Genomic DNA, 15,999 nt, shown 5'->3' on the forward strand with positions numbered 1-15,999 from the left:
CTTTGACCTCTGGTTACCTCTATGGAGGAGCACGGGATGTTTGAGACTCAGAAACCTCTGCTTCTGCTTTCGTCTTCCTGTTCCACACTCTAAATTTGTCACTTTCAGCAGCTCATTCTCAGAGACAAACCTGATATATATCTATGATTCTCAGAGACAAACCTGAGATATATATATATATATATATATATATATATATATATATATATATATATATATATATATATATATATATATATATATATATATTTTAATTATTTTTAACGAAACGGTCTGAACCATTCACACCTGACTGCTCTCACTGGATAACAACTGGTCATTACTTTGTCTGCTAAACAGGTCGTCCAGGTTTCAGTTCATCCAAACATGTTTACACAAGAGATTCAACGGATCAACAACTAGGGCTGCAGCTGACGATTATTTTAGTGATGCAGTATTCTACGGATTATTTCATCGAGCAATTGCATAAGAAATACTTTTGCTTGGCGCCCCCTGGTACCGGGATCAGCTGTGTAACATACATCACTGTAACGTTACAACCCAACCTCACAGACTAACCAGTCGGAGAATATATTATACATTTACAGCTAAGAATTGTGCCTTACCTTTATTATCCTTCAGCTCAACTAGCAGTCATGATATACGTTAATGCTTCGTCCCAATTGGTCACGTAGACCAAAGAACGTGAAATCAGTGTTACTGAAGTTACCCTTTAAGATTGTGCTACAAGATTTGATAATTTCTATTTTTTGTTATCCATAAAGCAGGGTTGCTTTTGGGATGACAATGTTAGTCGGTCCACATTGAAATATCACAACCACTATTGGATGGATTGTCGTGAAATTTTCATGTTCCCCAGAGGACGAACCCTACCGACTTTGGTGATGCATTGAGTTCTCATCTAGCGCCACCATGGGGTTCACATTTGTGGTTTGGCATCAAATATCTCGACAAATATTAGATGGATTGTCTAAATTTGGTTCAGACAATCATGTCACCCTCAGGATGATTTGTAATAACTTTGGTGATCCTGAGACTTTTGATCTAGCGCCGCCATCTGATCAAAAGTTCAGGCCGTCAGTAAAGTTTTATGACCGACTAATGACAGTCCTTTCAGCCTCAGCTGTACTTGGTGTTTAGTGCTAATTAGCAAATGTTAGCCTGCTAACATGCTAAACTAAGATGGTGAACGGCTATGAAGATTCAGTCAGCCAGGTCATAGTTATCCAAAGAATGGATATGATGCTAAACAATATCGAATATCATACCTACAAGCATTTAGCTCAGAGCTAACTGAGCTGCTAGCGTGGCTGGAGACTCACATTTTAATTATATTTCACCACATAAAAAAACAAGCCATTTACTAGCAACACTTAAGTTTTAAATAAGCAAAAATAACAAAACCAACATAATAGAAAACCATTAAAAGATGTTAATAGGAACACGTTTTCCAGCTCATCAACAAGATTTGTCGCAGTAAATTAAGCTCCTCAAAATAACTATAAAACTGAAATATTAGTGGTATACATCAAGAACAATGAAAAGACAGAGAGTTAAGTCATGAAAACGTCATCCACTGCCCTGAAATCGTGTTCAAGTGTCTCAGATGATAAGACGGAGAGGTTATTATCCTGCAGTCACTTATATAATCTTCATATCATACACTCAGATGAAGCCAGCCTGTACGACACGTCCTCCACCATGTCGGGGTATAGTGTTTATTTTTAGAGCGGCTGTCTCTGGTGGGCGGTGAGGAGCTGGTCGTCATAGTGATGGGCGGGGGGCGGTCATTGGTTTAATGAACTGGCGACAGAGTACAATCTGTTAGAGCTTATTTCTAAAAGGTGAAAGAGTCTGTTTGTTTAGTGTGTTTGCAAGAGAAATCTGAGGGGTGTCAAGATGATTGAAGAAACATTTCTGCTATTCAAATTGTGTATATTTTGTCAGACCTTCCCATGATATTGGCTTCTTTTCCTAGTTTTACATCTTATGATCTATAATCTGAGTAGTTTCTTTGCCTCACACTGATGGGAGGAAAATACATTTGCCAGTGATTCTCTTACTGTATATTACTACTGCAGCGATGAAATACATCCAGCTCACAACCATTTTAAGTACTTGAGTAAAAGGGAAATTTCGACACACAGTGATTAAGTTAATCAATGTCACAGCAATCCTTTTGAATTTAAATTCCAGTATTTTTCTGATTCGGCATCTGACAAATAGCGTCTGTTGTTGTTGTTGTTGTTGTTATAATCATTGTAATAATATGACAACACAGCAGTAAAGTGGGAATTAAGATGATAAAACACGCTGGGGGGGTAAGCCCCGTAGCATCCATTTTGAACACTAAAGACAGGTGGAGGATATTTAAGACAAAAGTCAGAATAAGGAGGTGGTTTGGGTGGACGGAGCGCCAGAAGCTTGACCTCCACCAGTGTTTGTTGTTTCCCCAGTGAAAGATGTATGTAACATACTTTTTCTTTTTTTTTAACCCAAACCATGATGTTTTCTGTAACCAGGTACTTTTGTTACCTAAACCTAACCAAATTGCGAAGTTTCTCATTAACAACGTGGTGTTTCACAACTGCAACGTTTTGCAATGTCAACAAGTACCTTTTATTTTAAAAGTCTAACCGGACATTGCATATTTATTGTTGCTAACTTGACCATGGAGCGCTAAAGGATGTGTGAATAAAATGTTGGAGTTTTTGATATTTATTTTGGAGAAATTGTTAAATTGATTGAGTATTAAAACAAATCTTTGGAATAATCGATAAATTAGTAGGTTAGATTAACTGACTGACCCAAAGAAATAATGTTCGATTAATCAACCGGTGCAGCCCTTACAGTAACTGTTCCCCCAAGTTGGTCTAAGGGAGTAACGCAGGAGGAGTCAATGTGTTCAGTACTGGGGCCAGTTTATACTTCTAACCTGTAAGTTCTGCCGTAGCCTTACGCACGCCCCACCAAAAATATAAAAACACATAGTGGCGACGCAGACCGCAAGAGCTTTGATTGGTCGGCTTGGTAGCACTATCCTTCTTCTTCTGCCTCAAGGGTCGTACAAACCATCTCCTTCGACGCCTTCTCTCGTTTTGTGTTTTAGTAATTTCACTTAAATAACTGCTGTTGAACATCAATGAGCTCCAAATCCAACATGATCCGCTCAGTTGCCATTGTTAGTTAATTGTTAGTTACAGCAGTCACACTAATGTACAGCGTGCGTCCCCTCCTCAGGTACAGGTGAGGTGGTCGCCATCATGATCCCGGAGCCAAAAGGCCGCGAGGTGGCGTCACTGCTGGAGCGTAATGTGACGGTCACCATGACGATCACCATCGGGACGAGGAACCTGCAGAAGTACGTCAGCAGGACGTCGGTGGTGTTCGTGTCCATCTCCTTCATCGTGCTGATGATCATCTCCCTCGCCTGGCTCGTCTTCTACTACATCCAGAGGTTCAGATACGCCAACGCACGGGACAGGAACCAGGTACACGCGCACACACCAATAATTCTTATTTTAAATCTACCTGCTCTGCTCCAGCCTCGGACTTCTCATATCCCCACACTCCCTCAACCACACCTCGAGTCTCTTACTGCAAACTTGCTTTCCCCGCCTCTCCGTGTCTGTTGACTTTCTCTGTCAGCAGTATGTTTTATGAAGTCGCCGAAAAGACACATAACTCTTCTTCTTTCCGGATTTTTACACCCTGCGATCCGTTTTCACTGCAGCAGGTGCATGCGTGGTACTGAATGACAACTGCACCGGGTGTTCACTGTTGCTTTACCTGGTCCCTGCTTGTAAAATATCCACCATGTTTGAAACTTGTGATGTACCTGGACGGCTCGCTCAAATGAAGTCTATCTGTGGGAAACACTGTCTTTATGAGACGAAGCTCACATAAAGGTAATGTGGAGGTGTCCCAGTAGTTTCTATATAGTGTATTAGGCAAGATACTGAACCCCAAATTGCTCCCAGTGGCATCGCCATCGGTGCGGGAATGTGAACAATGTGTTAATTTCTGTTTCTGATGAGCAGTTGTTACCGTAGCTGCTGCTCATCTGTGTGCGAATGAGATGTAGTGTAAAGCACTTGAGTGGTCGAGTAGAAAGGTGCTGTACAAGTACAGACCATTTACAATTTAGCCTTGACCTTATTTTGGAATCTTTGCTTAATTATTTTAAATGTATTTGTGACAGAAGACACTGTTTTCTCACTTTTATTGGTGTCTCTGTCTCAGCAGATTGCGGCTAGTCAGACAGACAGATTGTCAAATATTCAGCTGGAGAAACACAATAATTTGAACTTTCAGAGCAGTGGCCTTAACCATTTTAATTTCTACTACGTTGATTGAGGGGCCACATTTTTGCCACCAAAAACCAGCACAGTTTGGGCCGTGTGATTTGGAAACGGTGCTTCAAGTCACTGCATGAACGTGGAGCAGGTTTAAAGGGTTGGATCTGCGGAGGACAAATGAAAAATCATCATTCCTCGGCTCATCTTGTATGGCTCATACCGGTCTACAGCTGCTGTTTCTGGCTAAACAACAAGGATCTTATTTCTGCAGGGATCATTTCCACAATGTTGTGAGACGCTTATATGAACAATCTGAGCCTCTAAGTGGTAAAAACAAACACTTTAGTGGACGTACTTTGAAAGGGGCAGAATTGCCAGCAAGGCTTGTGCTGCAGCCCTGTTGTGACTGCAGCGCGCTCGCTCAATACTGGACCAACTTTAAAAGATGTTGTCCCAGTTAGTCACATTGACACAAAGACATGGGAGGGTTTGGTATAAATAACAAAGTAACCCTTTTAAATATTTTCTAAAAATATTTCTTTCTACTTTGACTCAACTATATTTCAGTACATTTTCTGCTACATTTATCTGACCCCTGATTAAGATTTTCAAGATATGCTTCAATGATCTAATGTAGCACTATAATAATAAGATAAAGATAAAATAAAATTTACACCATTAAATCTCCATTCCCCAGGAGAAATCTGGTTTCTCTACTTCCTTTACCCCAAATACAGGAAACGGTGACGTTTACATGATGTGTCAGAGAATAAATTACTGGAGAAAGACAACAGTAACCCGGTTCCTTAAACACTGAATGAACAGCTGAAGTGATTAGAAACCGGTTCTGGACAGAATACCGTGTAATAATAAATGAACATGGAAGTGCTTTCATCCGAATGTCTCTTCCCCACAGCGTCGTCTTGGTGATGCGGCGAAGAAGGCCATCAGTAAACTGCAGGTTCGCACCATCAGGAAGGGCGACCAGGAGACGGAGGCCGACTTCGACAACTGCGCGGTCTGCATCGAGGGCTACAAGGCCAACGACGTGGTCCGCATTCTGCCCTGCAGGTAAACGCGCAGATACAGAGAGAACCAGAAACTGGGTTTTCACACACAGGATATGTGGCGTGATATTTTGGTGCTTTACGGTCACAATAAACATAGTAAGAGAGAACCAGTTCTCACTCCCAAGACCCGCTGGCATTAGTTTGTAACGCACATGCTATAGTTTAGTGCTGTTAGGCAAGCTCTGTAGCGTCATTTATGAAAGCTAAAAGCAGCTGTATGGTAAATAACAAGTCAGTAAGGAGGTGGTTGAGGAGCCCAGAAGACTGATGTCGTTATCGTTATTTAACTTATGGAAGTTAAGTCACATAAGTAACCAGATATTTTAACCCAAACTGTGATGTTTTCCTAAACCTAAACGAGGAGTCTGGGTGCATAAACTCAGCCAAAATTGCAACATTTCGCAACGTTAACCATTAGTTTTATTTTGAAAGTGTAACCAGACGTTGCATATTTATTGACACTAACTTGACTGCGGAGCCCTACAATAAGACACAGAAGGGTGTTGAGAATGTATTACAAGAGAAAAGAAACATGTGAAAAAGCCAAGAATGATTAAAGAGCCTTTCCACTGCAGGAACTTTCACAGGTGACAAAGAATAGTTAGTAGAAATTTTGCCTTCCTTTGGACCGGAGGACTTCAGTCAGGACGAATCTCTAATATCTAAATAGAAAAGATAGGATTTCCTCCTAAATGCACCTGAGATAAGATAGGATTGAGAGATTCAGACTGAGGATGTTTCTGTGGTGTTACTTTCAGCTGCTGTGAATTCACATTATTGAGTAAACATTAAACTTTCAAATGCAGTCACGCTGTGTAAAGTGTTCCATAAGCAAAGATATTAAAACAACCCCTAATGTATATTAACAAGAAATAGGGTTTATTGTCTGGTGTCCCTTTTTGTATTAGTGTACTTTATTTACTTTGCTGTTAATGGGCTTAAAAAAAATTTTTTTATTTTATTTTCTGTGTTTGTTCTTCACACTTGTGATGATGGAAGCTGTTTGGTGAAATTTAACTCGGGGCAATCGGTTTTCTTGTGATCAGGGTTGTGCAGAAAGACGAGGTTGTGACTACAGAGACGGTTTGTTTTCCCCAAAGACAGACTCAGATTATGAAATGAGTTAGATAGTTAGTTTCTTTCTTTGTGTGACTGCAGAAAAGGAAGGCAGAATAACTGGCTCCACCGTTTCTCCTCTTTGCAGACATTTGTTCCATAAGAGCTGTGTGGATCCGTGGCTGTTGGATCATCGCACGTGCCCCATGTGCAAGATGAACATCCTCAAAGCCCTGGGCATCGCCGTGAGTCAAGGGACGGGCTTTAACACTGGATTTGTTTTAACCAGGAGAGGCTTTCGGCGAGGCAGCTGAGCGGGATGTGCAGCCTCAAAAACTGAGAATGTGTTTATAGAGTCAGTTAGTTAGAATCAAGACAATACAGACAAACCTGATGTATTTATTTCTGTCACAAATTGATTTACACTACCTGTCGAAATGTTAAAAACCTTTAAATGGGACAAAAATAAGCCGCAAACTGCAAAAGTAAAAAAAAAAAAGAAAACACGTTTACGTCACCAGATCAGCGACATTTTCAGATATAAAATCAACAATTAAGTTAAAGAGTTTTGTTCATAATTTAACTGTAGGATCAACCGATGACCAGCTTCTTTCACTTCCCTCATTAACCGTAGTTTTAGTTACTATATTGTATAAATAAAGCTTCTGAGGGTGAATTAACAGGCTGTTTGAAGGTGTTTACTCTCTACATTAGTTTTTGCATCAACTTTCAAGGCTTTGTTTACTTCCATTGCTGCAGAATAACCAAAGTAGTTAAAGACAAAGTTTAGATCAGCAAAACTGAGAAATTACTTAATTTCAGAGATAAACAGGTTTCAGGAATCAAGTAATCAGTTTACAACAAGTAATTCTGCAGCAATGGAAGTAAACGAAGCCTTGAAAGCTGAAGCAAAAACATAGTTGGAACAGCCTGTTAATACACCATCAGAAGCTTTATTTATGTAATCTTGTCATGAAAGAAGGAAACATACCAGCTTGTGATCGGCTGACCCAACAGTGAAACAATGAACAAAACTCCTTCATTTGTTAATTTTATTTTTTAAACAAACTGTAAATGTTTTGTTTACTCTGATCAGATATTTTCTCATTCAAATCATGTTTTTGTCATTAAGTTCTTGAGCTGTTGTTTTTGTTATACACTGATTTCAACAATGTTTTGATGTTAAACTATTAACGAACCACGTTTCCTGACGTGTTTTCTCTCTCTCTCTTCGCTCCAGCTGAACGCAGACTGCCTGGATGACCTGACGCTGGACTACGACCTGGCCCTAGGCGGCGTAGGTGGGGTGGGTGGCGTCGGGGCACTGGCCCTGGAGGCTGTGGTGTCCGGGGCCTCCAGTGACGGCACGCTGAGCGAAGGCGGCTCCTCTGTGGTGCTGGATCCCGGCGTGCGACGGGTGGGCCTCCCACAGGACTACCAGGACCCCGACACCCTGAGAGACAGCCCTGTGACGGCCACCACCGACACACACACAGGTAACACACACACACTGTATGTTCCCGGAGCCCTCGGCTGAATCTCAGTCTCACGGGCTCAAAGCCTTTGAGGCAAATCCGTCCCTTCACTGTCTCGGCCGTGAAGAAAGCCTCAAACCCACAATTGTTTTAGCGTAGTAAAGGTAACGAGGTAAGTGTGATGCTGTCCCATTAAACCACTTCGGGCCCTCGCAGCCTCTCACACTTACCAGGTGACGACATCTAACTCTGAGGGATCAGGTTTTAGGGCCCTTGTTATTCAGTGACCAGGTGAGCGGTGTTATACTGACACCCTGTGGTGTTTCTGCTACATAACGTTCTGAAAGTCACATTGACGGCACATTCATCACTGCTGCTTTCTCCTGCTGCGTGAGACGGGTAGCAGTGAAGGAAGGAAGAGTTTGTCTCTCTGTTTCACTGAAGGAGAAACCAGGGAGGGAATGATCTTTATTTTCAGTCAGGTTAAAGATTCACCCTTTCAAAGGAGGAGCGTTAACTGGAGTTTAAGAACTACAAGAAATGGTAAGCTTTATTGTAAAATAGATTATTATTTTCACTAGCTCATTTTATGTTTTCATTGTGACTTCAGAGCCACAATAATTTTTACTGTTTCACCACACGAAACACTGCTAATCTTCTAAAATCTAAAGCTTGTTAATTAGCTCCTCAGTAGGGCTGGACGATTTCACCTAAAATCGAAATCACGATTAATGATAATGAACATTTCCCCTCCATTATGATTACTGAACGATTATTTTGTTTTTGAATGTTGTTTTTTTGCTCTCATATTTTCCTGACAATGTTTGTCCATTATCTAAATGTTAATTAATAAGGTGAGGTTGACGTGCACATTACCAAGACATGGGTCCCCTATATTCAGTGCATCCACTGCTGAATTATGACCACTGCTACTAAACTTTCACTCAGTTATTTAATATCAATGCAGAACAAATGATTTTCACCCGCACACTGTGTGAGCACAGTAAATCACGCTTTGCTAGCTTCATCTCGTCATTCCTCAAAAGACGGTTACATGACAGATGCTGTTATAAGAGCAGCGGAGTCAGGCAAATAAAATCAAGCAATTTTAAATGAATAAAGTTTTTGACCAAAAAAAAAATTGACAAAAGGCTGTTTTGTAAAGATACGTCTTGAGGAGGGATTTTAAAATACGTCACTGAATCTGCAAGCCTCAGGTTCTCGAGCAGGGCGTTCCAGAGCTGAGGGACCCTGACTGCAAATGCCCGGTCCCCTATGGTCTTGAGCCGGGACTTAGGAACAGCTAACAGAGTCCTGCCTGAGGATCTGAGGCTGCATTCTGGCTCACAGGAGAGCATCAGCTCAGCAGTGTAGCTGGGAGCAGAGCCATGAAGAGCTCTAAAGGCAAAATCTTAAAATAAATTCTAAAACTTGCAGATAACCAGTAAAGGGAGGCCAGGAGAGGACTGATGTGATCTTGTCTTCTAGTGTTAGTTGAGCAGCTGAAGTCACGAGTTTTTGGTTTATAAATAAAAAGAGAAAAAAAACAAAACAATCATCTTAGAGCTGCCTTAAAAAGAAAAGTCACAGTAAACCGTTAGACTTGAGTCTAACCCCGCCCTCTCTTTCAGGTGAGCTACAGCCAATGGCGAGCAGCGCCTCGGCGGCATCCTTGGTCATCACGGTGGAAACGGGTCTCTCAGACGAGGAGGGGTCCATGGAACAGTCTCAGCTGGCGGAAAAGTCCTGAGAGGAGCCTAACAGAGCCAGACCACAACCCGGGTCAAAACTGACTCCGCTCAGCTTTGGATTTGTCAGTGGACCCGAAGCTCCCGAAGAACGACCTGACTGAAACCAGATCTGAACCAAACCAACTTGCCTGCACCCCTAGGTGCACTCGAGCCCAGCTAAAAGCAGGATCTAGACTTTGCTTTGACGTAGTGGAATATAAACATGCGTGTTGGTTTTGATCAGGAAACTGACTGACCTGGTTTGGCTTTGTTTCCGGCCTCCTCTTGGACACTTGGTGAGGTTGAACCCAGGACCCGACCTGGGCCAACATGGATGTTACCCGGCGTGTTTACGTTGGTCTGACCCCCTCGGCTCTCCTCGGTTCGACCAGGCGTTTTTTCCAACGTTAAACTGGGATATAACTCCATCTGCCTGTCTGTCGTCGCTTCGTGCAGATGTCTTAATCAGCCCACATCTGTCTCAGTTCACGCTGTTGCTAGAAATAGACGAGGCTTCCTTTGGTCCTGCCCACCTTTCATTATTCCTGACAGACTTTCAAATCTTGTGATACTCGTCTCGTCGACATCTGTTTCCTCTTGGACTGTCGAAGGGCAGATGGGATTCAGAGTCCTCCACAAGACACATTTATACTCGGAGAACACGAGGATGATCTGAAAGTCTCCTCGTTGCTCATGTGAAACAGGGTAGAACCTGAGAAAGCCAGCTGCCAAAAGAAAAAGCGCTCCTCAAAGGTCAATATTCTCCTCCATCAGGAATGTAGATCTACCTGTTTCTACTTCAGTAAGGATTGCTCTCATCTCGGGACCCTTGTGGAATATTCTGTTACCTGGTTTTTCCAGGTAGAGATCTAGAAACTGTGTCTGTGCTGCGTATCCTGGTCTGGATTCGTACTCTCTGGTTTATTTTTAGCTCATTTTGATTTGCCAGGTGCTGCTTCTTGATGTGTGTGATGTCTGTAGTGATTAGCTGGAAGACTTCTATTTTGAAAGGACAGAACAGCTACACTGGCCAATTTTTTTTTTTTTCTATTGTTTCTGCTGAATCGGTGGACTCGTCGTGACAGTATTACAGCTACACTTTAACTGCAGTATTAAATCGCAACTACACACAGTATTTTCTTTTCTCTTTTTTCCGGTTTGTGTAGTTCAAGGTTCCTTTATCTTTTCAGTACTCAGTATTTGCTTTGAATCATTTCTGTCCTTGAATTTAGTTCCAGACAGGGTTCTTATGTGTGTCTGGAAAAGTAGTGACAATTAGAAATGACTGTTTGCAGGGGTGTACACTATATTATAAGGTATAAGAAAGGTTGACTTTAGGTATAAAATTAGTGGAAAATCATGCAGCTTGGGTCTTAAAACAAACTATTTTTAAACTAACTTGTTTCTCTATAGATAAAAGCATCCGTAACGCTGGGCAGAGACTGCATGTTTTTATTCATCTTGTACATTTTGTTAAGTCACATTACATGTTTTAATTGCCCTTCCTGCTCGCCCCCAGTCGGTTTTGTCCAGCGACAGTTCCAGTAAAGTTTATACAAAAACTCCACATCTGCCGCTGCCGCAAGAAGTGTGATTGGTCGGCTCTGTAGCGTTGCATTTCCGGCTTGTCCCCCTTCTTCTGCCTAAACCGGTTCAAGGGTCATGCATACCATCTCCTTCGACGCCTTGTCTCTTTTCTGCGTTTTAGTAATTTCACTAAAAGTAACTGCTGATCATCTCAGTTTCAGTCGCCATTGTTTGTAGTATCCTACACCAACGTAGAAGAAGAAGAAGCAGCTCAACACAGCAGAACATTAAAAAACAGATGGTATAATTGCAGAGTGCCGCAGACACCAACACACAAGTATAAATACTCACGACGGGACATGGCTTACGCGGTCGGCAAGTTCATAGACTCGACGAAGAAGCATAGAAGTCCTAAACAATTTTAACATAAAGAGAGATAAGCAGCGATTTCTACTCTGAACAGGAAGTAAGAATATAGATAGTCTGGCCTTTCTGTTCTGTACAGTTTTAAGACTTCAGCTTTAGCCACAACAGTAATATGAAAACGAGTTGAAATGAGTCTGGGGTTACCAATTTAGGGTAAAAATCGTGCTTAATGCGTCCAGCGTCTGCCTGGTTTACAGGATAGAAACAGTTTCCTCATCAGTCTTCCATCGTGGGCGTCTCTCCTGAGTCGTAACGTTCGGTAAGTGTTCTCACGTGTCCTCCGTTAAAATGCCATGTAGGAACCCTGTCCATAGTGCTGCCTTGTTCTGTTCTACTGTTCGTCTGCCTGACCACACGTGTCCGTTACCGTGACCATGCTGCCTTTTTTAAAAAGCATATTTACCGTTTTAACCCTGACAATCAAGGATCTGACCTTTTACTTGCCAGTCAGGGATCTTTTCTCTGAGCAAACCTAAGAAAGATGTGAGCTGCCATTACCATTTCCAGACTTTAAATTAACGCCACCAAACTGAGCTGTGAGAGCCGGACAAAAAAGGCGCCCAAGTTACTGAGACGCAGAAATACATTCAGAGCTGTGGACAGACTGGGTTTAGCCAAGACTCCTTCCCTGCTTCAGTGAGTGTAGTTAAGCTCAAAGCATGTAACTATAAAATGTATATTCTACAAGTTCTACCACACCACGTGACATTGCCAAACTGGCGTGCAGACTGCATAGGGCTGAGGTCGCATCGTGGCATTGCCGGCGCCACGAGCATCATGACACTAAGAGAGATAAAGATTGTCGTCTATTTTGATACCAGAGGAGACGTTTATTTTTGTAACGACGTAGCAAAGACTGATTCCCTCCCCTCATGACCCACGGCCTGGTGAGTCTCAGTGCGACTGAGTATTGATCGGGCGGATGTAAATGTTGTTTATTTGTGTAAATGTACGCACAGAACGTAAAAAGGACCTTGACAATATGAACCTAAACTATTGTAAGTCGGTCCCGCAAACATTTGGGATCTGATTGTTTGTGTAACTTGCCGAAACCTGAGAATTGAACCCAAGTGAAGGAACTGGAGAACGAACGCTGTGCTGTTTCCCATCTCTCTCTTTTGGTACTAATGTCTGTTAACAGCATACAAATCACAACATTTGACTTCTGAAAGTGGACATAAAACAATATATTCAATGTGTTCAAGACTGTTTAATGGCCTTGCATGTACATAGCATTGTTTTTCAGATTAAAACAAAAGTGCTGGACATGCAAAGCAAAGCAAATCGTACACTTAGCCTTTAAAATATTCACATTGGTACCAAACTGTGAAGAGTTCGACGCAGTACTCGAGAGACGAGAAGCATTTTTAAGTTTCTTCTTATTAAGTTTCCTTATCTTTCCTCTCTACTTGCATTTCAGTTTCAGGACTGAGAAACAGCCAAGTTACTAAATATTTGAGAAACACTAGTTGATTTAAACTGAACTGGTAAATTGGTGGCGAGCATTATTTGCTATAATATATGAAGATTGTGTGTATTTGTATGCCTTGTCTTGGCCAATTTCCAGTGAACAGTGTTTTAGTTAAAGTCACTTCCTTTGTGTTTATAAGCTTTATTTTCAAGGGATTTAATTTAGTATAATGTTATTTTCACATTTGCACTGTTTCATTCTCTTTCTTTTTAAATGTGGCTGCAATTCTTCTGCTGCAGTAATGAAAGTGAACTGAACTCACCCCTCCAGAATCCATTTCTGTTGTTCTGTTAGTAGAGACTGAGGTTGCTGTGGCATGTCGGTCCTCCAAATGCTGTTTAGTTACCAGCAGAAATGTGTCCGTAACTACAAGTGTCAAAAACTGTCAAATGCAGAACGCTGTCATTGAATGTCTGGTCATATTCATAATTTCTGTACGTTCTCCTAATCAATGTTTCAGGCTGCTTTATTTTGACAATTTCTTTGGCATTGGTACTAAAACTCATGTATCATATCAGTTAGTGGCGAAACATTTCAAACAAATCTCAGTGTAGGCCAATGATAAACCTTTTGGGCAGGCGAGTTATAGGTTAGATTCGGTATTTTTAAACCTGGGCCCTATTTTCTCACATTTCTGTGTTGAAATGAAAAGTACAAAACGTTTTGGAATCAGTTAGAACAATTGTTGAATGAATCACCAACTATTTTGATCGTCGATAGTCCTAATTTTAAAGAATGAAATCAGACCATTTGGAAGCCAATCGATGATGAAAGTAATCGCTAGATGTTGCTCTAGAATCCGTGCAGTAGATGGCTTCAGCCAGCAGCCGCAAACCTTACTGAGGTATTCCTTCGGGCCAACAGCGCCTGTCAAAATGGCAGAAAGTTGTGCTTTGTGCCACCGACAGGCTCGGGCTGTTATACGAAGTGTCTGACAACATCATGGAAAGGATCCCTACAAGTGACTCCTGGTGACACCCTTTTGTTTTTAACAAAGTCTCCTCAAGGACAATTATCGCTCTGAAATCTCGTGAGAGGCGAGTTGTTGCAAGAAGACGAGGGAGAGGGGGAACTGCTCGCAAGACTTTATTCCCAAACATTAATGTTCCTAACTTACCTTTCCTCCGGCGTCCTCCTGCAACAACTCGCCTCTCACGAGATTTCACAGCCAGAACTTTCCTTGAGCGAGACTTCAGTTTGTGGCTAAAAAATCAAAGAATCATGCGTAGGTATTCTTTCCATGATGTTTTCAGACACATGGTGTAACAGTCTGAGCCTGTTGCGGCAAAAAAGCACATAGTTGTCGACGCCATCTGGACAGGCAAAATTGCCCTGAAGGAATACGTTACAGTCACTGCCGACTGAAGCCATCTACTGCACAGATTTCAAAAAATACGTAAATGACTCTTGATGTATTCCTGCTCTTCCTTCATAACTTTAAGCTGTTTTAACATGTTAGTTATCATGCAGGAAGTAATTAGAAGGCACGGTGACTGGAGCCTGTTCTCCTAGAGTTCTTTTGGAGAAGTTTATTGCTGTCATCTTCAGATGAAAGTGAAAGGAAACTGGGAAACCTTTTAACACTTGAACACGCCAGTTTTTTAAGATTGTCTTTACGAAGCTGAAAAACGGACACTAAAAGTAACGACCCCAGGTTTAGCCGGAGAGTCTTCGTTATTAATAATCAATTTTCGTAAATTTCACGTGGGACTCTCGTGTCACTGCCTGTAATGTCGTCTGATTGGTTCTTTGTTTTTTTTTCCAGTGGCTGTTTTCCCTGGACGCTGTGTTTTGATTGGTTGCTCGGCCTCTTTTGTTGATGCACTTTAATTCTGTTTCTCTAGACGTTTCTGGAAAAGTCTCTTCTCGTCTCTCGCATTCCCTTCATACTTTGCATTTGCAATTTTACTTTTGTTTTCCCTTCTACTCTTTCCCCGCTCTCCACTTTCATTTTAATTTTCTGCCTCCTCCTTACTTCTCTATCTGCTGTACTTCACTCCTCTTTTCTCTGGTCATCTTTTCCGCTTCGGTTTTTGTTCCCTTTACAGTTTTTTTTAAATTCTTTTTCTTTTTGTATTTTCCCTCATCTTCCCTGAGGATTTCTGTGTTGGAACTGTCTAGGATTGTTTAGACTGTGTTGAAAATGTTGTGAATTGGATTGAGAGAGGGGGGGAAAAAAGTTCATGCTCCATATTAAACTACAAATAGTTCATATTTGTAGATCCAATGCCATATATTTTGCCATACATTGTAATTTGTGTTGTAGTTTCTGATCCTAAAGCAGCGGAGCCCAAAATCCCACTGGGATTATATGTTTTAATCCTAAATTTCTGTCATCTGGCTAAGAAAGGAGAACATACAAAGCTGACACACAGCCTGCTTGTGGATAGATTTAAATACATTTCAGCAGTAGTGCTAGTGTTGCATTAGCATTTAATCACGGTTATAGAAGAGGAAATCAACGGCAAAGAAAAGAAAGTAAAAGAAGGAAAATAAAATTTCAGATCCTTCCAGAGAGACAATGCATTAGTAGCCACGTTAACCCCTCTGCTACCATGATAAGGGTGTTGTGTGTTTCTACAGTTGTTAATTGTTTTACAGAGCGTCTGTTTATGTGGTTGTCCTGTGCACGCAAACACAAAAATACTACATACACGTGTAAATACAAGGTGGCATGACGCCATGTTGTTTCTGTGTTTCAGTTGTTGCACGTGTTCTGTTTCAGGACAGAAATTTAAATAAAACTTTATCGCAAGTTTCTGTTTTCCAGCATTGTGTTTGTGTCATCTTTAAAACAAACAAACAAAAAAACCCACTATGAATCCGTGGCTATTTTTTGTTCCCAGATATCCATTCATCCATCGTCAACCGCTTATCCTGCGTACAGGGTCGCGTGGGGCTGGAGCCAGTCCCAGCTGACATGAGCCAAAGGCAGGGTACACCCAG

General features: G+C 41.5%; 1 protein-coding gene across 1 annotated transcript in view; it reads left to right on the forward strand.

Moving 5' to 3' along the window:
• Positions 1 to 15,808, forward strand: part of LOC123980348 (RING finger protein 150-like) — a 21,360-nt gene extending 5,552 nt beyond the window's left edge. The window contains exons 2-6 of the mRNA XM_046064691.1: positions 3,241 to 3,491; positions 5,215 to 5,369; positions 6,573 to 6,669; positions 7,665 to 7,920; positions 9,531 to 15,808. Of these exons, the coding sequence (XP_045920647.1) occupies positions 3,241 to 3,491; positions 5,215 to 5,369; positions 6,573 to 6,669; positions 7,665 to 7,920; positions 9,531 to 9,649 (878 nt within the window). The 3' untranslated portion in view covers positions 9,650 to 15,808. The remainder of the gene's footprint in view (positions 1 to 3,240; positions 3,492 to 5,214; positions 5,370 to 6,572; positions 6,670 to 7,664; positions 7,921 to 9,530) is intronic.
• The last annotated feature ends 191 nt before the right edge of the window (positions 15,809 to 15,999 follow it).

The sequence above is a fragment of the Micropterus dolomieu genome, linkage group LG12 (assembly GCF_021292245.1).
Source record: "Micropterus dolomieu isolate WLL.071019.BEF.003 ecotype Adirondacks linkage group LG12, ASM2129224v1, whole genome shotgun sequence".
NCBI classification, from domain to species: domain Eukaryota; kingdom Metazoa; phylum Chordata; class Actinopteri; order Centrarchiformes; family Centrarchidae; genus Micropterus; species Micropterus dolomieu.